At 42.9% G+C, this 24,819-nt stretch overlaps 2 protein-coding genes across 2 annotated transcripts in view; one reads left to right on the forward strand and one right to left on the reverse strand.

Annotated features, from left to right (window-relative positions):
• The window catches only part of LOC126561735 (semaphorin-2A-like), a 624,320-nt gene that overhangs the window by 425,065 nt on the left and 174,436 nt on the right, over positions 1–24,819 (reverse strand). The window lies entirely within an intron of this gene.
• LOC126563574 (semaphorin-2A-like) overlaps positions 1–24,819 on the forward strand; it is an 88,485-nt gene that overhangs the window by 19,925 nt on the left and 43,741 nt on the right. Inside the window, exon 2 of the mRNA XM_050220220.1 lies at positions 23,343–23,430. Coding sequence (XP_050076177.1) covers positions 23,343–23,430 — 88 coding nt within the window. The remainder of the gene's footprint in view (positions 1–23,342; positions 23,431–24,819) is intronic.

Genomic DNA, 24,819 nt, shown 5'->3' on the forward strand with positions numbered 1-24,819 from the left:
CTGGTGTAGTTTTCCGGTTGTTTCTGGGACCACATTAGCCCATAGCAAATCGGCGATAACTCGATCAGTTTCGGTCTGATCGGAACGTTCAGCACACCGTTGGTTGCGTCTTTGGGTCGTGCATCTTTTTGGTGAAACTACTTAAACGGATTGCTCCGTCTCAATTTTTTTGCAGTTTTTGTCTTATGTAGATCAATGTTCAACGTTCATTAAACAAGTAAGTGTTTGGAAATTTTGTACCAAATCCGATTACATGATTTAACATGGGATGCAAAAATCGGACACAAACCGAACTGAGGTTCAATTTGATGGAGGGTCCTCAATTTCTATTCCGTTAGGACCTCGTTTTGCCAGTCGCCCACATGCAATGCTTATCATATATACACCCAGTATGTTTCAGCTTCAGACCCTCGGCAGGCGGTACACAACCATACGGATAACTACTGGCCGAAAAAAGCTGCCAGAGGTCTTCAAACACCACCCCGAAACCCTTTCCTTGTTTCTTGTGGCCTTGCGTACAGGCGTAATTTCATTACGCGATAGCTACAATCTTTCCCACCCACCAATGGAGTCACCGTCGGGAGGCATGAAAAGCACCCGAAAAGAAAGTGCTTTCGATGGAACATTATAGCAGGTGCCTTTCGGCCCTTTATCCTCATCGTTTTGTATCCCTTAAAATAGGTTCCGACGGGCAAATGGCCTACCTAGTGGTGGTGATGGTGGTATTTTCAGTTTTCAGGACTGGCCTTCGTCCCGTGTGCTACGAGCTGACACACAAAACTAACCTGATACGCTCGCTTGTGTACGTGTGTAGGTGCGTCTGTATAGGAGGTCAGTGTGAGAGTGAACGAATCGATTTAATTTCCATAAATTGAAGTTGGCCTACCACAACTGGCTTTCGTATGGGACGTTCGTTCGTTCGGGTCAGTCGACTAACCATCTGCATTACGGAGTTTTTGGGGAGCCCAAAATTTTCAACCGAGAGCCACGATGAGAAAGCAATCCGGGTTATAAATTTCTCACCACTAAGCCTTCTAGCTTTACACTCTACATGAAGGAGTGTGTGCGAGTATTTGTGTGCATTTGGGTGTTTCATCCGGTGGAGTCGTACGGTCTAAAGAAGGTCAGTAGGGTTGAGGCGCAATTCAAACTCACTATGCGTAAAGCTTAAAGAGGGTTGGAAAATGCAATTTTAACCAAGCGTTCTCAGTTACTATAGTGAAACATAATAAATAAAGCAAACAAGCGTAAACGGAACGGTGTGCCGCGTTAGATGCTGATTCTTCTCACTTTCATGTGAGGAACGGGCCAGGCGAATGTCTGTGTAACAAATCTTCAATTTTGTAATCCTCACCTTTACACGGTGTGCTCTTTTGAAGGTGATCGTTATGGTACTCGATTTGCGTTTTATTATTTTTCGTTTTCTTTTTTGTTGCTGTCCTCAACCAACCAAACAACTGATCGCTTTCACTTGCAAATGCTCTTCCTTCATCCAATCGAGGTTGTTGTATGGAGGGTTTGAAATTTCTTTTTGCCAACCATTGCTCGGACCATGTACGGACGATTCAATTTTCATTGAATGGGAAATTGATGTAAACACCTGATATTCCTATTTCGAGCCCGTGTACCGATGCCCATGGCAAACACACGGTTGGACAACTTACGGACAGACACAGTTTGGGGCCGTACGCTTTTTGAGCAAAAACCCTTTTCGCACGTGCTGCCCATGTGTGGCACACAGTCTGACTCAATTTCATCGTGCGCTGGCATTCTTCTATCCTTCACCGTGCACTTTATCCAAAGGGGCACGTGTGGTGGTTTGTGTCGTTCGCCGAGGAAAACCGATCCGGACGTGTTTTGCTCACAGGTACATTTTTCCCTCGCAACCGAAAACACCGCACCGGGCGCTTGCACGGCAAAGCCGGAGGAACGTTGGATCCTGGTTTTGTTAGTGGCCTCGTTTTGCAAGTGAGCTTTCCTTACACATCATTACGCCTGCAACTGTAATGGCATGTTGCACCACACTGAGGTGTAACGAGTCGGATTGGGGTAGGCATCTAAAAAAAAAAAAGCGGCGTATCGTTGGCATAGAGAGTCATGGGGTCGTTTTGCTTCTTTCACATCGATATATGTGCGTGCTGCAAATCGATTGTTGTGCATCCTTAGTTAAGTATCTGAGGATGCTCGAACTGGTTCGATGTGCAATACAACGCTCAGAAAAATACAAAAATTAAGAAAGCAAAACATAAGAAATCCTCCTTTTCAAATATGGTTCATTTTTAGCATCTAGAACCACAGATAGATTTAGAAAATCACATTGTAATTGTCAGTAAAATCAGATTTCTGAACCCAAATTCTCTCATCATTTATTCTTGCATTTCCTTTGAATTTCCTCCGTTTTGCTTGCTCGAAAATAAAAACCATTTACAGCTCCATTTAGGCGGTTTTTCAATCTTGCTTTGCTAGTTTCATTTTACAATTTTGAAGCGTTGGTGGTACCTTGCATTAGACCCTTTTTCTAGCAAAAAGAACAAAACGGTACCCAGCCAAATAAACCACCTACCTACGATGCTGGCGATGCTGTTTCCGTCCTTCCGAGAGACGACCTATCTTAAACGAAACCATTCACAAAAGATTCAAATGTGACAAGAAAATCTATCAAAATCAAATCGAACCATCCCCGCCAGGTAGGGGAACCTTTTTTTTCCCCGAAAGCACATTGTTTCGATTGTTTGCCAAAAACCGAGCGACGTCGAACGTTTTGTGCTTCCTCTGCTTTCTTGTCTGTTGGTGTCTTCCGGTAGTTTCTGAAAATAGCACCGCCCGAAAGAACGAGTGTGGTGCAAAACCAACCTGCTTTACCAAATCAGTTGGAAGGCAAACAGAATCGGCCAAAGAAAAATAGAAAAACACTTACACACCAACGCCTCCGAACAGATCTGCATACAGCGACGGAAAATGGAGCAAGTGTGCTTTTCGGGTGGGTAAGTGAATCGAAAAAATAACCCGAAGAAATGGGAATATAGCGAAAAAAAAAAAAACCTCGTAGCACGAATCTCACTTTGTAAATGTTTATGTACACACATGTTTTCCAACCGTCACACCCTTCGCCACCGTTCGGCTCGGAACGATCCGATCGAACGTTCGATGTTTGGCACGGTATTCCTTCCTGTGTTTCGTTACTGTTGCTGCCGCTTACATCGCACGCTCGTTCGATCGTGCCTCAAGATGTGTTCCGGATGTTTTTCTTTCCATTTTATTGTGTTGACGGTTTTTTACTTCCTCGTCCCCTGTGCCTGCTGGCTTTACCTGCCTTTTATTCTCGACACCCGCTTCGTGCTTCCTAGCTCGTGGTCGTGATTTTCACCGTATTTTCTCGGAGGCCAGGAAAAAAAAACGGAAACTCAAACACACATTCACTTCCCTTCGGTATGAAGCATTTCTCTCCATTCCATATCAATCGCTCTTGTGCACTGTTCGCCACCAGGCGCCTCCATTTCGAGCTACCCTGGTCGGGCGAAACGAGCTAAACGGCGAGAAAAGTGCTTCGATTTCGATGAGATTTTCCACTCGAGTGCCTAGCTCGAGCAAGAAGGAAAAAAAAACGGAGGAGGATTTACAAATTGATTCGAGATTCTGGAAATGCGCTGGCGACGAGTGTGTGATGTTTTGATAAGGACTTGAGAGAACTGCCACAACTGCTGCTTCTGGATGTCCTTGATGATTGAGCGCTGTCAGGCACGATGGTGTTGGCGCTGGCTAAAAGACGAAGGATGACGTACCGATGAAAACGATACTGCATTATACATTTGTTTTGCAACCGATTCGAATGTGCAGATCGGCGGTCCTGGCGGCGGCTCGCGTGAGACACACGAAAAGGGGTTTCGCTTAATGGAAAAATCATCGATTTGAAGGAGATGAATTATGCAAATGAAAAACTGTTTGCACTTCCGAGTGGTTTAGTGATTAAGTTTCACATGGTATGGGGTTGAGATTGGTACGCTTTTTTTTTTTTTTTTGCACAGGTCGCGAAAAATGCCCTGGATTTATGTCTCACTCGTCGAGAATTTGATTGCAATGGTGACGAAAGTTTTAAATATCATTGAGTGAAATTATCAGGCATGTGCATGCATGCATAGGTGAAATGATTATCGTTGATATCATAAACGAAGTTATTCAATTTGTAATATCGTTTATTTTCAGGAAATCGGTATGAAGCCTTGCGTCAGATTTTATAACAACCGTTGGTATACATGAGTAAATGTCAAAGATCCAATGCAATTAGGACCTTTTGGAGTGTGATTTGGCTTTGCTTGTCAAATTTTCTTTAAAAATTTAATCTATTGTACTTGTGATGATCCAGAAAAATAAACTGTTTTGGAGGCAACAAAGAGAATGAAATTTTCGGAAATTATTTTATTCATCTTAATAAACTCAATATCAAATAAATTTACTATTGAAAATCATGAAATGGTCAATTTGCATGAAAAAATGACCGATTTTCGGTTGTTATTATTGTTTTTAAAATAATTTATAGACGAACCTAAAGATGCCTTTTTTTAAATTCTGAAAATTGAATTCGCTTTAGATCACGGAAGAAAAGTTCATTTTCCTTAACATGAAACAATATTCTACGTCCAATAATCTAGCGCGTATTTTATCTCCATTTTTATGCAGCCATTTAACAAACCAAGCCACTTTCAAATAATAACTGTTTTTGTGTGTATGCACCCGTTAGGGACACAATCCCAAATTCCCGAAATCGAAAATATGCACTTGAACAAATGCCGAAGCTGTTTGCCAAACAATTGAATGCAGCGAGAAACTCCCTACGCCATCACAGACATACGCCATTCAAAGTTCCCAATGGTGGCCAACGAGATTGGCACGGGCAGCGACCCTTAAAAAAAAGGGCAAACCTTTCGAACTTGGCCACGGCCCGCCCTGGGACAGACCGGAAGTTAGCCCATAATGTGTCTATGCATGCGCCACCACCATCGCAGACCCGTGCCCCAAAACGAAGCTCCGAGCGCTGGTACTATGCCAAATCGAAAAACCATTCAGATACTCTTAGCTATATGCTATCTGTGTGGCAAGCAACGGGCAGTCAAATAATGCTCTGCACCGGTAGGGGAAAAATGGCCTCTAAAAGAAGTTCTCCTTTTTTCCGTTTCCGTTCGAGAAGTACGGCGAAAAAAGCAGCCAGCACAAATCGATGGCAGAAATATTGGAAAGTACTTCAACGTTACCGTTTTCTTCTTACGTCTGAGCTTATCTGGGGATGAGGGCAAGATTTGAGATGAAGAATCCGAAGGCCGCCTTCTTTTTGCGCGGCACAGATAGATCTTCGCTTGTCTTCAAGAAAATGCATCGCACTCCCGGGTCCACCACCCTGGGAAGGCAATATGAGGGCAGCACAAGTGCGTTGCTTTTGCCGGGCTCGAGTGCGCATCGTTCCGTTTCGGTTGAATGAAAATCGCTTTCAGTTTCTTCCACTGAATCTAATCCCTTATGGAGAAAAAGTTTCTCCTTGCCTTTTATTGAAGCCACAGAGAACGGAGTCTTTGGGTTAGTTTTTGCCACTTTCGGAAGGCAAAATGCCTAGCGCCAGAGCGTTGAAGGTCTGCTGATGGCATGGCGCTGAGCATTAAAGCGAAACCGACCGAGCAGTTCCACCAGCGACATCCGGTTTGCGGACGGAATAGGACGAACCGTTCGGGTACATCATTGATCATACTGGCTTGCTTTTTTGTTGTCCTTTTTGGTGTAGTTTTTCTTGATGGAAATTTTGAAGGAGCAGCCAGCAGTAAGAATAGTTTTTCTTGCGAGCTCTTTTTTGCATCTTTTCTGTCATTGTATGACTTTTTGCTCGTTTGATGTACCAACCGTAGCATCGTTACCTCCCATTGATGAGCTTGTAGCTGCCCCGGGACCAAAAGAGCGTTCGAAATACTGGGAAACTCTTCCGAATAGCTACCCTCTAGGGAGAGAAAAAAACGAGTCAGCTCCGAAAGGCGTAAGAAATTATAACTCCCATTATGCTGCCTAGACCGCCTCATCATCCTCAACTCCCTAAGTGAGGTTCCTGTGTTGGGAATTGGTGTCCCGGGTATCGGTCAAACTACTTTTCTCCATTATCTAATTAAGCCGGATTTTATTGGATTAGGAATATATCCTCCTCTGCGCCTTTCGTTCGCTTCTTTCATTGCTGCTGCTGGGTCGGGCTGCTGAAACATTTTCTTATATACTCGAACTCACTCAGCGAAGGCTCAGCTGACGCTCTTGACCCATTGAAGGGCTTTGCTTTGGTCATTGAGCAGAAGAATTGAAGCTTTGCACACATAAAAAAGGAGACACAAACCACAACACCAGCAGCACAAAACTTTCAATCGCAAGCCGCAGCAAACTGGTGTCCGGATCAGTTAGATGAGTACTTTTTCTTGCGTTTATCTCACCGCTGACTCAGCAGATACGGAACTTTCCACAAGATGATAAAGTTTTCGCTGGCTGTTGCGTAGTGAGATAGCCTCAGCTCTCGGCCGTTACGTTATCGATCGGACAGCGTTGAAGCACTGTAGCAAATGATATCGTACAGTGGTATTGGTTAATGAGTGGGAAAACTGTTTCGAAATTATCAAACCGCCAAGATCAGCTGACGGTGGGTGAAGCATCCAACGAGTAAAGATAATGTTCTACGCGGTATTGGTAGAAATGATATACAAATCGTAATCTGTATTTTACGTTGAGCCAATTATTTATTTCCCTGTCATGTTTTTTGTTCCATATAAATGTTTTTTTTTTTTTTTTTTTTATTCATAAGGGACGGCCAGGCCGTATTGCTTACAATAAACTTAAAATTAGTATACTCCTTTCCTCTTTGCTGGGAGACATTTCCTTCTCGGTTGTTCCGTTGCGTAAGTTCCGTCATCCAAAGCCAAAGTCGTGTTCCTAGCGAGGGTCTTATCGTGTGAGGGTAACTTATCCCGGGGTATGTCAGGCGTTTCCATGCTCGTGGTCCAGGTGGTAGCGGGGGTCTTGATCGTTTTCCATTTCGAAGATTCCTGATTGTGTCCAACCTTGAAGTCTTTCTCTCCCTTTCGCTGGGATGTCCATCCATAGCATTGGCCGCTGCAACTGCTTCCATATGGTACCCAACCCTTCACGCATCGTACTCATTCATACATTCATTCATTCATTCATCCATTCATCCATCATCATTCATACAAGCGAGGTACAACATATATAAGACAGACAAACAGTGGGAGTAGTGGGGGGGAAGGGGATCACACTAATAATCCGTTAGCACGGCAGAAGAGAAAGATTACTCTCAGGTAGACCTCGTCGCAGTCTCCCAGCAGGTCCCGAATTGGAGTATCCGGCAACTTTCCAATGCCCCGGACTGCGTCTAACAGGGCGGGTCGAGCAGCCTCGTATTCCACACAAGACCATAGAAGATGATCTATGTCATGGTATCCGAGGCCGCAGCCACATACTTTGGAGTCGACCTGTCCTATACGCTGGAGATGCGCGCCCAAAGCGAAATGGTTAGATCTAAGCCTAGACATCATTCGAATGAACGCACGATCACCTGAGATGCCGTGGAACCAAGGCTTCAAGGACACTTGGGGAGTGATCGAATAAAGAAACCTCCCGAGCTCATCGGTGTCCCACAAACTCTGCCACCGAGCCATGCAGAGAGACTGTGGGGCACGCATGTACTCGTGAGGTAAGATAAGCCTGTCGAAAAAGGACCCTTCCGAAGCACCCTTTTTGGCCAATTGGTCTGCCTTTTCATTGCCGAAGATTCCGCAATGTGCAGGCAGCCAAACAAGAGATATCCGGAATGATTTCTCAAACAATGAGCTTAAGACCTTTAATATTTCTTTTACGAAGTAGTCCGGGCTCTTAATAGCCTTCACAGATTTTAATGCTTCCATATAAATGTTATCAGGTAGTAAAATTCAGGTTCTAGGTTTTTTATTCGATGATGGATACTAGGATGCAAAAAAAAGTTATATGCCACTAAAAATTCACAGGAGTTTATCATTTAAAACAATGAGGGCTTCACACGCAAGAGTCGGTAAAGGATCCTTTTCGGATCGTTTCCCCGTAATGAGAACTGGCTATTCAACAATGTACCACTCATAAGTCTATTTTTTGGGTCGTTAGATTTTGGGAATTGACTCGGAATTAGATAAACTATGAAGATGAAGATATTCTAAGAGAGGCGTTGGAAGAAATTGTTTGTTGGATGTGCTTTTGGAGCTGTATGAAGAATGATAAAAGCTAGTCGATTCCACAAATACGGTGTATACAGGAGACTTTGATATCGGACCGGTCGTTGAGGACTTTCTAGGTTGTTTGCCTACTTGACGCGTTGTTTCTGATCTACACAAAAGTGCCAAATAATGCCACTTCTGCCAGGATTCGTACAATTATATTGTCTTGTTGAGCATTAAGCACTTCAAACCTTGTCTATCGATCTTGATTTCTTGAAACGTGCTGACATTTTTATTAAAAAAAAAAAAACAAATTGGACATAAAATGATTTCTGTTATATAATTTTCTACACATCAGATTTTTTCTTTCACTTTCTCTAAGGAAGCATTTTACCGCACGGCGTTGTCATCAGCCTTCACAAGCAAAGGCTTACCACTAATAATGTGTTACCACTGGTTATTACTCTATACGAACGTCAACCATGATACCCCGATGACCTTGTTGTAGCTGTAAAACAAATCCCTTCCATTGTACCGTCCCAAACAATGAGGCAATTTATTGAAATGGTTCTCTGCTTACTCTCATCAAATCCGACTTGTCTTTGGCTTTGCGCTAGCGATCGCACCATCCTCGCAATAGTAACGCTGCAAGCAAATGGTGTTTAAATCTCAACATGATCTCCAAAAACGAGCACTAGCCATTGAATAAAAATCCAATCAACCGATGCTAGCAAAATCTCCAGCAGGCTCAGGGCTCCATTTTTTGACACACGCGAGCCCTTACATACTTTTCGGCTTTGATTGAATTTACTGTCACAGTTCCCGGAACCCGCTACACGGGCCACAGTAATCTTGCCCGCTTTCCGGATCGAATTTTACAGTTCGTTCTTGTCGTTCGTCGCTTCCATTGGCATTGTTGCAAGGAAAGCGAAGCTTTCTTTACAAAATGTGGCCCGTCCGTTGCCCACCTCGCCAGCTGCAGCCCCAGATACCAGCTCCGAACTTTCAAAACTTACGTACGACACCATAGCCAAATGGACAACAATACAACAAAAATCATAATAAAATTAGGCGAAATTGGATTTCAAGGGTCATTTTCGGAGGCTTTTTCATCCATGCTCGTCTCGTTCGTCTCGTTTGCCGGGCAGAATCGATGAACGTGAAAGTGTTGGTGTATGTATGCTCATGTGTGTTGATGCTGGGCGTCTTTCCGGTTCGCTTTTACCGTGTTTGTATTGGCTTTATTTCGGCTAGCTTTTCTTGGCCCGTTTGACGTTATCAGCCAGCCGGAAGTTGTCCACTTTCTTTCACCGGAGGCCAACTCGTTTTCGAACTCGTTTGCAGTATTATGACATTTTTCTCACTCGTTTCGTTTTTCCTGTAGCTTCGAGAGTGTACCGTTTTTTCTGGGGTTAGCAACAATCGAAGCAAAAGTACCACGAATACCGTTCGCCCCTGCAGAACGGCATGGGGAGAGGAGAAAGTGAGGCCAAAATAAAATAACAAAGAATGCTCCGGAAACTGAATCAACCGCGCCTGGACAATACCAAACACGGGTGGCGGATGTTTTTCGCGAGGAAATGGGAAGGCCGAGGAAAACAAAGCGGGCCCTTTGCTCTTTCTCTTGTTGGACTATCCGAATCCGTTCCAAATTTTATTGGACAAGCCTTCTGCAGAAGGTAAGCTGCTGCTGTTGGCCTTGGTAACTGTCCAAGGATGTGAAGTTGGTTTATTTTTTGTTTCTTGGTGCAAGAAGGAACAGTCGGCTCGTAGAGAATTGAAATTGAATAAACAAAACAAAGCGAAATCTATATTGATTCCTTCGCTCCAAACCCATTTCCCGGCTGGGCCGCTTGCCATTCCGCAAGGTATCGTTTTTCCTCATTTATTGGAAAGAAGACAAAATTGGAAGGAAAATCTTTCTAGGCATGATTGTAGCAGCGAGAACTTACTTGTTTGGAGCTACCGATTGCTGAGGGTTGGTTTTTTCGTTTCTTTTTCTTCACAAAAAGGTCATTCCCTTTCATGCTAATGAAGCACATAAAAGAAGATTCTTTTCCACTGTTGATATGTGTGGTTCAATTACAAATAAAAAAAAAATATGAAAACTGCTTTATCGCCTTTTTTTGTTGTTATGCCTCTTTCCTTCGTTTATTTAAAAAGGCTTTATTGTAAAAGCAAAAAAGAACACAAAAACAGCATTTGGAATGGTTCTAAAATACGAAGCAAAAGAAGCAAACAAAAAAGCAGAATCATTTTCCGAAGCATCGTCCTGGGCACTCTCTTTCATCGGCTCAAATTTCACCTCATTTACTAATAATTGCTTGCCCGTTTCGCCCGCTCGAAGGACAACAAGCACGATGGCTACCGAATCTGGCCCGGGTGGGCGTGGAAAATTGTGCCAGCTCATTACCCACTCACCAGTGCTTGTGTTTAGCGAAAATGAATCATTACCGACCGGGCAGGGAAGGCCTCGCGGTTTGAAGGCTTGCCTTGGTCGATCAATAAGCACGCTTTTCTTTTCTTACCGATGATGAAACGGTTCCGAATGGAGGTTATCGTCACGTTCGGGCCAGACTTCACCGCAGACAATTCAGGCCAAGTTTTACGATAAACGCTTGCCGATTAATGAAATTAGCTTTACCCAGTGTATGAGCTTTTCTTGAGTTTTCGTCTGCCTGTCAGTCTGATTTTTTTTTGGGTTCTTCGCTCCCTCTTCGGTCGTTTTTATGCTTACTCCCAACACACCCATAAACGTAGCATCTCTTCAGCGTGATGCAGGAAAAACATTCACTCAGCGCAACAGTAACGCAAAAGAAAAAATTCTCAATCTTTTTGACTTGCTTTTCGTTTCTCATTTCTCCCCAAACCGGCGGGTTGTTTTTCGCATGAGCGCAAAATGCACACGAAAAGTTTCACGCAAAACGAACCGATCGATCGACCGGCGAACCACACACCGTACCGCCACGTGTAAGCCTACCGTCACCGGCGTTATTCATGCAATGATTGGAAGCTAATTTGAAAAGTTTAGTCTTTCGTTGAGCCCATCGGTTCGGAACCGTTTCTTACCTTACAAATGTTTTCCTCCCGCTCGCTGTTTTTGTTGCTTTCGTTGGCCAGCGTAACGAGGCTAGTATAGTGTATTTGGTTTGGTGGGATAGTATGGAGGGTGGCCATTCATTTGGAAAGTTAAGGTTAATTACTGGCCCCCATTGGGAGGCTTTTAGCGTGGTGGATAGCTTTTTGGTTTTCCTATTGCATAAAAGAGCTCCTAAATTTCTTGATGTTTCGTTTCGTCTTTACTAATCAATCATCAACCAACCAAGGAAAGCAGCTAGACACAGGTAGGAAAAGTTTGTGCTTTGAGTTGATGAGTTGAAGAGCAAAGGGATGAAGTAATAATTTAGATTTCTTGAGATGTATTTGATAGAAATGTATATGTACCATAAGATTTTCGTAACTTACATGAGGGCTTTAAAAATATATGAATGGACTGTAAAGAATGGAATGTGTGTAGTAGGTCAATTTTAAAACAAAAGTTTGATTGAATTTCCCTCAAACGATCACTTGATGAGAAGTGTGTACCTGTAGAAGAGTGGAATCAAATACAATTTATTTTATTTTCATGCGCCTAAACGCAGGCAATCTGCACTACGTAATTTGTGAAAATTCATATGTATTTTCAAATACGAGTTAGGCATGGAATACAAAGTTTCTACGGTATTCTCGGCCTCACAATATCAATAATAAAAACCGATTCAGTTAAAATCACTCAAAGAAGTAAAATTTATTCGTCGAACATTTGACGACCTGCAAATTGTTTCATAACTCCAATTTCTTATCAAAACTCATTTAAAACGTTGCTACTTTTGCCCTTCCCCAACACCCAACCAATCTACCATACTCAAATTAATAAGTCACTCGATAAAATGGGTGGTTGCGGTCGTCTAAGCAGCTTACCATAAAAAAAAAACTCTTCGCTTTATCGCAACTACTTCGTAGCATGAAAATCACACGGTACTGTAATTTACTTCGAACCATCCGAATGCTACGCTTGCTTAACGCTTCCCACGTAAGCTGTTCCACCGAAAACCGTATGATGCACCTATTTTAGCATCTCATTAAGCACCTCGAACGTTTCCCATTTCCCGCCCAAGAGAAACCTTTGGGGGTTTGCTTCGGTTGTATTTTTTTCTTTGCCTTTCAACCACTGTACATGCACAAGCCGGCGCGGGTGCGTTTAGTCGAGATGTCGAATGCAATTAGTAGATAAGTTTCGAAACCGATCCACCAATCTGGTGTACCAGATCCCAGAGGTGTACCTTGGAGCTGGTGTATCCCATAAACTTACAATTGCACTACTACGTACTAACGCAAATGGCACGTTGCTCGTTCGCCATTGTTCCTGCAAGCCGAAGCACTAAAAGTCATCCAATAAAAGCGAAATCTAAAGCCTTCAAGATACCGTTGATTAATCCTAGCAGCTTACGTGCCAGCAAAGCTTAACCCTCTGTACGCTGTGTTTGCCAGTTTCAAACGGGCTCCGCCAACCAGCAATTCTAATCCTATCCTTTGCATTGGAGCGGTACGGTACACGGTAATACAACGCAGCAATTAGTTGCAATAAAAACACGGAACGAGGAATGCAAAAGCTTTCGTAGCTATTTTCTGATCCGTCTTTTTAACGTTGGACGGATTTGTTTGTAGTACGAGGTTGTGTTTGTGAGTGCGTGGTTGCAACTGAGAATTCTTCCATCGTCCAATCACCATCGTAAACGGATAGCTCGTAAACTGTATGGTCACAAATTCTTGAATCACTGTGAATGAGCAGTTAGCGTGACATTTACAGCAATTGAAAATGCATTTCGTGAATGGTGTAAATGTGCAGTTGAAGGCAGTGGGGATGGATGGATAGTGAGTTACCGGAAAGAATAAAAATTAGGTCAAGTTGGTTCGAAGAAGATACGATAATTGTCATAATTGCCTGGTACAAACTCAATAACAGAAACAAATGCTTTAAATGTTTAAATTTTCGGTGTAAATCCTAATGGTTTGTGCAACAATGGGAAAGAAATTGATGTTCCAGTAAAAGCAAAGTTTCTTATTGAAGCCCAATAAGTTCCCAGTATTTAATGTCTTATTTAAAGAAATTTAATTATGTCCAGCCTGCTCTAAAGATAAATTAATCAAATTAATCTTGTAGTTGATTCATATTCCGTTTAAATCTAATGGAGTTGTGCGAAACCTTCTACAATGTCACGTGAAACCTAAAATGGTACAACAACACTTTTACGGACCACACAGACGATAGCTATCCATTGATTGCTGGGTATGCAATTTTCACCCACTTCATTCACCATTCGTATGCGATTCGAAAGCACAGCTGGACAGCGAAATTACACTACCCAAGCTGGCCCTTTTGTGAGCACTCTGCAACAAATTACACACGCAAAGCGGTGGCACAAACACCGAGGCCGCAAAAGGGAAGAAGAAAACAAGCAAAACTTGTTCAAAAATTCACAGTCCATCATTTGTCTCACTTTTCCCGATTCACCTTCGCACACCATCCTCCCCCTTTATTCTCTCGGGAGGGGTTTGAAAATCGGGAGACGACGCGAACGAGGACTCAAGTTACAAAATGGCAGCACAACTAATCCAACCACTGCGTGGTTGGTGGTTTGTTCGGTACAGGTGAGTCAATTGTCGTGAGTGCTGCTCAAGCGAAACCCTGTGTGTCTTTCGAGGGAAAATGGTGGAAAATGGTGGCCAGAGTACGGATGAAAGGTTGAATTATTAAACCCGCTACTAAATAGTCTAGGCGCGCGACATCGCGTGGAACGATCGTGTAGCGTAGTATTATTTCTTGTAAATGTCTCCCAAACCCGTGAAAGACACTGGTGGAGCAGTGTGGTTTGTTCATTTTATTTCGCGTCGCCCAGCTCGTCGTCGAACCGAACCTTGCCTGTTTCGCTTCCGTGATCGTCTACGTGCTGCCGGTGTTTGGGTCGTTTTAGAGCGATTATTTATTCAGCAGACAATTAACGGACAGGAACGATCAACAATTTAATTAACGGGTTGCTGTCACCTTTCCTTTTTCCCACCCAGCTATTGGAAGTTGCTTAAGGACACGGAATTGTGGGGTTGTGTTGCAAGTTGTTCTTGGGCTATGTTTCTTAGGATTCTCACGGAAAAAGAAAAGACACACACACAAACACACACATAAAAAAAAAATCCACTCACACTCGATGGGATGAATTTTAATTTTCTTAATGACGCAGTGACCCGCAAACAGTAGCAGCTAGTGATGGTGGATGTGAAACTTCATCCAAGGATTTCTGGTCAGTAACGCACCCGGTATGCACCACCGTGCGGACGGCAACGGTCTTATCTACAAGTGGTGTGTTGTTTAACAGGATAACGGAGGCAGTGACCACCAGGCTGGATCGTTTTGCCAGTAGTTTGCGTGTCAGGAACTCATTCTTTTCAGTCGCTTGCACTGTGCCAGCTACTTCCTAGCAGCTGTAAAGTGTAGCTGTTATTTTTCCTGCGGGATGTGCGCGAGCACACGATTTTCCTTCTCCGTTTCTAATGTTTCCTGTTCTTCTGTCAGTTGTTGTTGTTTTGTTTTTTGGCTTCATTTTCAGCTCTCCTTCCTATGGTAAGCCAGCGTGACAGTTGGCGGTTGGAAGTCGGAACCGTTGTCAGAACATATCCTGCACAGCTTGCCCCTTTTTCCCCACTTTTCCTCGCGCCGAAACTCTCTCAGCAAAGTTTCGTCGCTAGTGCAGCTGCACCTTTGCCGAAGTGAAGCGCACAAAACGAAAAGCTTTCCACGGTGAAGGCTGCTTGGTTAGTTTGTTGCAGGATACTTCGGACCGAAAGCTGATTGGGTACACGTCTCTTTCGTGCTGGCATGCTGTGTACGAATTGGGTAACCGTAGCGTCGTTCTCTCCCGTTTGGCAAACAGAAATGTTCCACTTAAGTAGAAAAAAAAAACATAAAAAAGAAGAACGATCATTGTACGATCGTTTTTAGGATATACATTACAATCACTTTCCAACCGGGAGGCATCATCCCCGAGGGCCGATTGTGAACCAGGGCATTCATCGGGCTCGGGCTAGCTGTAAATGTAGCGAAGGTTGTTAGTTGTGCTACACCGTCTGGGTTGAGTAGCGTATGGCTTTTGCTGGCATTATTTTATTTATTTTACCTCCGGTTTCAACCATCCATTGTTTCCTTCCCTGTCGGTGTAGCCTTTTCCTTCGGCATGATGTTTTTAATTTTCCCGAATGTGCACTTCCCGTGAGAAGCAAAAATAAAGTGAAGTGAAAATGGATTCAACAGAAAGGAAAATGGTTAAACTGACAGGTTGCGATCGTTTCCGCTGCAGCTAGGAAAGGTACGCACACACACATACACAAACGCCTCGCAGTACATAACCGTCTTGGTGCAATTTATTTTATGGAAGGCATTTGCGGATTGCATTTAATCGGTGACAGATGGAATGGAGCAGCTGGTAGTTGCACCTGCACACAATCATGTTCGGACAATGGGATGGCTTAGGGTTAATATCAATCAAATGAATAATTATAACAAAATGAGGAGTAACATTGACCAGTTTAATCTGTTTCTCCTTTGAAGAAATTTTATGTTTGACTTGTGTCTTAATGGTTTAAATCTAATAAATGTACAAATAGTAATACACAGTACATTTGTATTGAAAGAAAAACCCGAGGCCTCTGTAAATTGTTTACAGTTGTTAAGCGTATTGCATGCCTTTAGGCGATCAGCTAACGAATGAAGCTAATTGAACGAGATTGGAGAAAAATTTGATAAAACTGTGACTGTGATAAGTTAATGTAGTTGAATTTAGTTAGACTACAATAATTTTAACAATTTTCCTTATTTATCTTGCTTCAAAAGCGTTAATTAACTACGGATGCATGTTGATTTCTCATCTTAAATTAAACTCAGAAAACAAACACCGGAAATGCTTTCCATTCAACGAAAAACCTTGCCCTTAGCCATCTTGCATCCTTCCCACCGTCATCCTTCAATGATTTATGACCTACTCCCCGTACATGTGCTTTCATCTTCGGGCGCAAGAAATGGTTAAACAATTTCCGAAAGTCCAAGGCCATTACTTCCCGCTGCGTTACGTTTTTTTTCCCCTGTAGCTTTCAGAAACAGCACATAAAGAACAGTTGCCAGTTTTCTGCGTTACCATCGCCTAATCCCTTTCCCATGGAGGGCGGCTTCAACACACTGTGAGAAAGCTCACTGGCCACAAAGTGCTGGAAGAGCCAGAAAAAAACCCTCCATAACAACAGCAACCTCAACGTATGTACTCTTGTGCAATAATAATGCCCTCGCCCTGCGGACAGAACCCGCTGTTCCGGTGTGGGAAAGGCCAGTTAATAGAGTTATTGCATCGGAAGGTGATTTATGCGTTTACGCTGCGTTGCCTGTCGAAGATGACCGTAATGGAGTTGCGTGATTTCTATACAGTGTGTGTGCGGTAACAAGCGGGAAGCAAGTGTAGCTATGCGGGATGGTTTTAGGGTTTTTCTTTCCCCGGCGATCTAGAATAGCCATAGCCAAAGGTCTTAATCACCTGCCCTCGGCGCAATGGGGTGTACTTTTTGTACGGAGAGTAGTGTTTCCTTTGCTGACAACGGATACATCGAAATGGTTATTCGGTACAAGTAGATAAAGCCGGTGAAGAACTAATTTCGTATGATTAGCATCGTCGATCACAAATCTCTCTTCGATGCTAGCGGACCGCGGTGACGTTTTAATGGTCCGGCGCAAGAAGGTGGAACGCTTTTGGGCACCAAAACTTTCTCGCGTGTAATAAAGGTGAGTAATGGATATTGGTTTTCGTGCACCAAGCACCATTGCAGCCCTTGGTTTGGGTTCACTCTTACACCTACGAAGTGTGTGAAGATTTATCACACCACAACCGGTGAGCTTCGATCTTGCAGTAGCATACCCGATAAGGTATCAATGATGGCTTATTCATGACATAACTCTTGTTGGGAATGAGTGCTTCAGAAATTGTGTAACAAACCAAAGCCCGAAAAGCAAATGATAAGATACGCTCTTTTAGCAAAAAGCGCTGTCCAGAGAGGACAGAACAGGAAGGAAAAATCTTGCATAAGTCATCCCACCAGAGTAACCAAACAGCTACATTGAGAACACGTTGCGGATCATTTCAGCTAGTGTTTTATGTGCATAAACTTTTTTTCATCTCACTAGAAACGTTCTCCTTTACATGCTTGTTTTATCTATCTCGTCTAGCGGAAGACAATTTTTATTGCTACTACCCATTTGCGAATGAGGTTGTACAGTTCTATAAGGTTAAGAGTGGGCAATCATCCTGTTAAAAAAGAACGATTCCTGTTTTCCATCTTAGGGGTGATTTTTTGTGTTTATTTTTTGTTTTGGCAAAGTTCAAAGTGCGTTACAGACGACCAGAAATATTCTTCGAAACTGCAAAAATATCTCTAACCAGCCACTGGAACGAATGTGGTGGATGAAAAAAGGAAGAACAAAACACAGACCGGCAATATCGAGACACCCCTTCGAGTCGGTATGTGCATTCAACCGATTCGACCGAAATTTATTGAAATAGTTTTCCTCTTTACGGATCGTGAACTAAAAGATCAATGGGGGGAATTGGATATGTTTTTCAAATTGCGTTACATGCTAATACGCTATGCATTTGCTTATTGGCTAAATTTTGAATGTGCGTAAACTAGTTTAAACAAATAAAATTTCATACTTTTTAAAACGATAACTCATTTGTTTTTTTTTTTTGTTTTTTAATCTAGAGTCTAACTTACCTCTAACATAATGCAAACATCATTAAAACACCAGCACCAAAATCTATTTCACCAGTGAAACAATTCTTCCCTATCCTTAGCTCTTCGTTCCATGCTCCTTATGCGAACGCCACAGTCTACCCAGACTGTCAGACATTTCGCTGCCGTTCAATTTAACTAACACACTCAAAAAAAACCCGCACACCGGAAAGTGGAAACATCTTTTCCGGATAAGCCTTCTCAATATTTTCCTTTGCACCTTCCAGAAACCCGTTTGCCATGGGTTGAACGGCGAAAGAGACGAGATCCTTATGGTACATGTGTAACCTAATGTTAAACTAAATCGTACTGAAAACGGGAGGAAAGTAGAGCGCTGGAGACAGTGAGCGTTCGTTTGCGGACGGAAAAGCAGAAGCACCGACACGCTCCATGGCTGGAACCATTTGTGAACTGCCAATAAGATTTATGCGTCTTGGTTTGCGTTCCCTTTTCCTGCAGACTTGTTCCATACCGAAGGAGGGTGAGTGGTGAGGATGGAAAGCAAAAGAATGGCTTGAAGAGATCCTTTGATTCTTTTCTTTGCTCCCTTCATTGCAGTAATGAAAAAAGAATTGATAAGGAAAAAATAGGTAGGTGTTCGGCACCAGAGCTACCAGGCGCCTCCATTTAGTAGCTGCTCGCTGGAATTGGTGCCTTCCCGGCGATTGAATGCTGGCAATTGTGTCTGTGCCATAGGCCATAACGTAGCAAAGGGGTTTCGATTCAGTTATGTTTATTTTTCTTGTTCTCTTACTATCACACCAACCTGAATGCCACGATAGCATCATTTGCCGCGTCGTTCCGTCGATACAAGTACCCGGTGTCATAAATGGTGAGCGACAGAACAATACAACAACAAAAAAGGGACATCCGGGTGCTATCTGCCACTGATGCCGCTGCCTATAATTAGACGCCGGATGCGTGATTTATTCAGCACCATTTATTTTATCTTCATCAAGCATAAAAATGTGACACGGAATCGATTCGCACATCGGTTCGCCCCATACGAACGATGATGATGTGATGTGGCAAAGGCTTCCGCTTCCCCCGTGCACGGTGGAGGTGTTTTGTTAACAGATTTCAGTCACGATCCGTGTACACGATGCCAGCCCCACATCACTCCTTTACGCGCGAGCGCGCTCGATACACGCTCGAACAAAAGCCATACAACGGGGAAAACGTGCAATGCGCACCGGTACGACCAAAAACCGCAATTGGAAAATGATTAATGGGGAATCTATTGAAATGGAGTTGATTTATGCGCCGGGAGCCCGATGGTACCCGTGGTGCGCCACTCGGGATGGATAGAGACAGAAAGGGAGCGAGAGCGAGCTGAATGAATGGCAGACAACTCCTTCTGTGCGATGATCAATTGGCTGAAAAAGGAAACAGTTTCCTAGTACACGAAGGAGCGCTGTTGGCGGTTGTTTGCCCGCAATTCCATCACTGCTCGGGGAAGCCTCTAGAAACAAGGTCATGCTGGGAAAAGCTCGAAGTCTATATCAGGTGCTCAGGTGTGACAGGTTCCAGTCAAAATGATCCATCCGTTTCGATCCGTGTCTTGGGCGGTGTGGGGTAAAATGGAAAACGGGAAAAAGAACTGCATGTTGAACATCGATAAACATCATCTTCGTCCGAAGCACACCGAAACATCGACGGGTTCGCCTAGCTTTAGCGTGTCGTTTACCTTTTTTTGGTTTTGTCTTCACCCGGTTCAAAGTATGCCATCAACTGAATTGAGACAAATGATCATGAACTTTAGCACCGTGAGCGCGTGTTGTTGGTCCACAGTTGACATCCACGTTCGATTGGTGGTTTTCAAGCTGGCATCTGCCACTTGACTGTTAGAATACTATATAAAATGGGATTTGGTTTTTCCAATGTTTTTAATTTAGTTTAAAGTAGGTTTAATTTAGTTTAATATTTCACACCACGTTTTCTATGAATTAGACTGAAATACTCAATGCTTTAAGATTCTGAATTTCCATTACCGAGAAATATAAGCAGAAATGCAAAAAAAAAGATACCAAATTTCTAGCGATTCTAAAATAGACAGAGAGAAAAAACAGAATTAAAACAAACAAAGTATCATCGATTGATCGATTCCAATACTGATCTTACTAAAAATAAATCACTAATGTGAGCTTATCGTTCAAAATATCGATATGGGAAATTCACATTTCCCTGGAACGGAAGTTCCAATTTTATATTAATGATTTTCCAAATGCGTTACTGACGATTCACTGCTCCAGACTTCAAATATCTGATATTTTTTCGCAAATTTCTACACCACCAACATCATTCATACTAAGCAATACAACCTGGCCTTCAACTGGTGAACTTTTTGAACTCCGTGCAGAAAGATTTCGTCTGTTGACATCGTATCCTTTTGGGATTTGACGGTTTAATTCGATTCAAAAAGAAAACGAAAAGAAGCAAACATCAAACAGACGCACTGCTAGCTGCCATCTGTGCAGCTTGCTGTAGTGCAATAAATTGTTGACGAGAAGCTCCCGCATTGCATGGCAAAAATGTGTTCCCGTATTGCGTATCGTTGGTTGGTTTTTATTATTCTAACCCTCTAACCTCACCTCCCGCTCTATTTATTTGCTAAAAACGGCCAATAAGGCTGAAAGTTGGTTCGTAGTGATGTTTTAAATAATTTATTTCTCCCCCGTCGATGCCCGTAGCATCGGCATCAATCGGTGACTGTCCTGTTGCTTATCGCATCAGCTTGGAGATTGGCTTGGCACCTCTGTAGGCGAAAAATATGAAAATCGAACCAAAATGTTGGAACAAAAAAAAAAATAATAATAATCTGACACGTGATCGCGCAACCGTGCCGTAAAATTGAGTTGTGGAAGTTGCTGAAAGTTTTACGCACCTCTAGATTGGAAAGATATGCGATGCGAACGGTTCGGTGTGGGTGCAACGATTGAAATGTAGCATTTTGGTTTTCCACCTGCTTTGCTAGCACGTGCGAACGGTGGTCGACCTTTCGGGAAACTCTTTGAAAGTTGAATTTCTGTTAAAAGCATTTTTATTGCACTGGGTTTGTGGAGAACCCAAAATTTGGTAATTGAGCCGCTTTTTAGTATACGATAGGAAGCCATTAAAATAAAATTTAATGCAGTAAACGGTAAACATAATAAATTCATAAGGCTTTTGGCTATCATCAACAGGATATTCTAAACATGCAACATTGATAGCCATAAAATGAAGCATGTTGCTATTTGAAAGGCTGCTTTCATCATCACCTTTTTATGCAAAAACCAACACTGCAACATATTGAACGCTAATCATGAAAATAAAATTCCAAGTGCGACCCTATCCTTGGCTACCGGTACAAATCACATCAATTCTGATCGTTACGGCCGATGGTGATGCTTTCAATCATCTTTACCTAATTTTACTCACCCGATAACCTCCTGCAAACCAACAAAAAGCAAATGAAAATCATCCGTCAACGAAGCGCAAAATTCAAACTGTATTCAATTGAGCTCATCGTTTGTAGAAGAGCCATACGAACAAACTGTAGAAGGAAGAGCCTCCCAAAAAAAAGGGAAACAAAAACACGCTCAAGCATTAAATAAACGCTCTCAAACATTCATCCATCAGGGTCGCCGCATTTATGCTACGCAGTTTTGCATATATTTGGTTCACGTTGCGCTTCGATTCCGAAAATCCGGCTAACGCTTTTTCACCATCCCACCTTTTTATTCTTTGGTTTACTTTCATTTGCAATCCTTATACGATACAGCACGGCACACACATACAACGTACCCAATGCTAGGGCGCATATCGATCATTTAGATAAACCCAATATATTCATTGGGTCACAAAGTGCGCCTTGCCAACGAACGAGTGCAAGCGGCCAAATACGTGCTTTTTAGCACAAAGAGATTGGAAGCGACAACGAGTGGTGCAAATAGAAGGAAAAAAATATTGGAAAAACTGAAAAAGAAAATCCAAATGCTCGCCACCCCCCACACAGAGGGCCTCCTGACCGACCGAGCATAAAAATGCGTTCAAGCAATCGAATCAAAAATAGGTTCACTTTCGCTCACGTTCACTTTGGTTTGCATCTTTTTTTGTTTTTTTTACATCAAATCGACTGATTTTCCGTTTTTTCTCCTCTTGGTGTCGGAAAAATACGGAGGCTTTTTCGTTTGGGCCACCCGATGCAGTCTCGGAATGTTTGTACCACGAAAAAACGCATGGACCTGTGCAGACAGAATGTAAACACTCAGACCATTACCAGACGCGTTTACGGTGGCGAGAGAGAGAGAGAGAGAGAGACAGAGAGGTAATGGTCAAGGCAGGGTGGAAAAGGGAACGGAGCGACAGAGGCATAAGTCCAATTGCCTGCTCCTGTTTCTGTTCCGCTAAACTCATCGCTTAAGCGTCGAAAAAAAGGCAACATAAAACGATGGCAGCATGAATACATTTGCATGGAAAATCAAATATTTCTTCACTTTTCTGTCATTCGGTCCGGAGCCTTTTTCTCGTTCTTTGTGTGGTGCTGTGTGTGTTTTTGTTTCGCCTCAAGTTCCTTGGGTGTTTTTGGATCAGATTTGGGTGCTCTTCTGGCAACGATTTGCTTTCCTTCACACACACCCTTTTTCAGCGGAGCTTGGGCTCAAGCGCATCCACCATTTTTCTTTTCTTTTGGAAGCAGATGATGATGATGATGGAGGCTGTAGCAAAACAGTAGCTTATGCACACGTACAATACACAAGGAATACAGGCAAACACATACATACGAAACCGTATGCTGGACGGATGCAAATGGATTTAACAAACACAAACACACACACATACAGCGACGACAATACATTCGCTAAAAGCTTAATAGAAAAAAAAAAAAGTTAAACAAACGAAACGAGAAAACGGAAAAGAAAGTCGTTGCGCCCAGCCCTTTAAATCCTTACCCAAAACAAAGCAGCGCCCAAATCCCCAAAACAAAGCCAGTCCCGTCGTACTTTCTCCCAAGGAAGGAGGCACCCTTGTCGTCCAACACTGCTTGCGTTCGTGCTTTATTTTGCTTCCCGATTGCACCACCCATCAACCTTTTTTGCCTGCCCTTAGATTACTTCACGGTAATTTCCCAGCCCGGACAGGTCCAAAAATCCACAATCCAAATCCATTCTTGTACGTCGCCCGAATGCTTTGTCTCAAAACAGTGTATATGTATGGTTTTGTATTTTTTCGGGTTGACTTTTTGCTCACTCTATTCTCTATTTCCTCTCCTGCTTGCAGATCACGTACGGGAGTTCCAGTGCGGCAAATTCTACTACCGAACTTTCTACATGGACGAGGACCGGGACACGCTGTACGTCGGTGCCATGTAAGTACGACCGTGTGCAACAGTTGAAGAAGCTAGTGGTAGCCGTTACTGGGGATTACGTGCGGGCGAAGGGCGGGTTGATTATTGTTTGATTTTTATCGCAGGATTAGCTGGGAATAAATCGAATCCCGGGCAATCAGACACTGGAACCTACTAGCTAGCGATACGGGATGGGTGTGTGGGAAGGAACGGGCGAGAATGGACGACGACGACGAGCGGAAGATGGATGTGGACGTGATCTGTGATAAATGGTTTCGGTTGTTAATTTGTTGCAAATGACTTAGGATGACATGGGTGTTTGTCGAGTGTGGTTGGAATTTGAAATGTTCCATTGTCTTTAACACGTTTGAAGAACAAGGATTGGTTGCCCGTGCCGAAGTGTAATGAGTTGTAGGTATTTCAATATTTTGTTTGAACTAGATTGAATCTTATCTTATCGAATGATTCATCGAAAGCCGAGGTTAATTTTCGTTCTCAAGATTGAAGCGAACATTTGGAAACATTTCTTTCATCCAACCGTGAGAGGACACCTTTTGATGAAGGGAGACAAAGTGTCAAACTACTAAACCATTTACAGATTCCATACAGGACGTACTAGGCGATCTTTCAAATTCCCGTATTGCGTCCAAAAAAGCTAGTCGAGCAGCCTCTTACTCCACATAGGACCGTAGAAGATATTCTATGTCGTGATAGCTGTGGTCACAGACACAAGCTTTGAGTGCGACCTGCCTTGTACGCTCGAGATTTGCGCTCTGATGCAAAATGATTGGACCTAAGCTTAGACATCGTTCGAATGAACGCATGATCTCCTGACAAGCGGTGGAACCAATGCATCAAGCACGCTCGTGGAATGACCAAATAAAAGGGTCTCTCAAGGTAGTTGGAGCATATCTAGGAGTCTTGAATCTCAGACAAACTAATCAATAATAACATTAATTGTAGCGGAATCTTTGTTACAAATTTTTAATGGTTTGTGGCGCACATTCCAATATTCTCCATGTTCGGTCTAGCGAAGTACTTCTCTCAGCCTTTCCTGGTTGTTTATTTAATGTATAGCAACAATAGCTATAGCCTTTATAGTGATTATCAATACCTACTTATTTTGATAATTACATAACAACCATCTTAGAATCAGCTTACATCTCGGCCAATCAACCAAATATGTAAATCTTGATGCCCCATCCTTATATCCTCCTCCTCCTACTTCTGCACTATTCAATCCATACCAGAGTCCTTAATTATCGACATTGAAACTTGATTAACATGAAACGAATCAGCACATTATCTCATCGCCTTGACATAATTTTCAACCCCCAAAGCGGTTCGCTACAGCTACAGCAACGCTACGATAACAGCCTTCAAAAACCCATCTATAGCAGACACGGAACA

Source organism: Anopheles maculipalpis, chromosome 3RL (genome assembly GCF_943734695.1).
Source record: "Anopheles maculipalpis chromosome 3RL, idAnoMacuDA_375_x, whole genome shotgun sequence".
In the NCBI taxonomy this organism is placed as follows: Eukaryota; Metazoa; Arthropoda; class Insecta; order Diptera; family Culicidae; genus Anopheles; species Anopheles maculipalpis.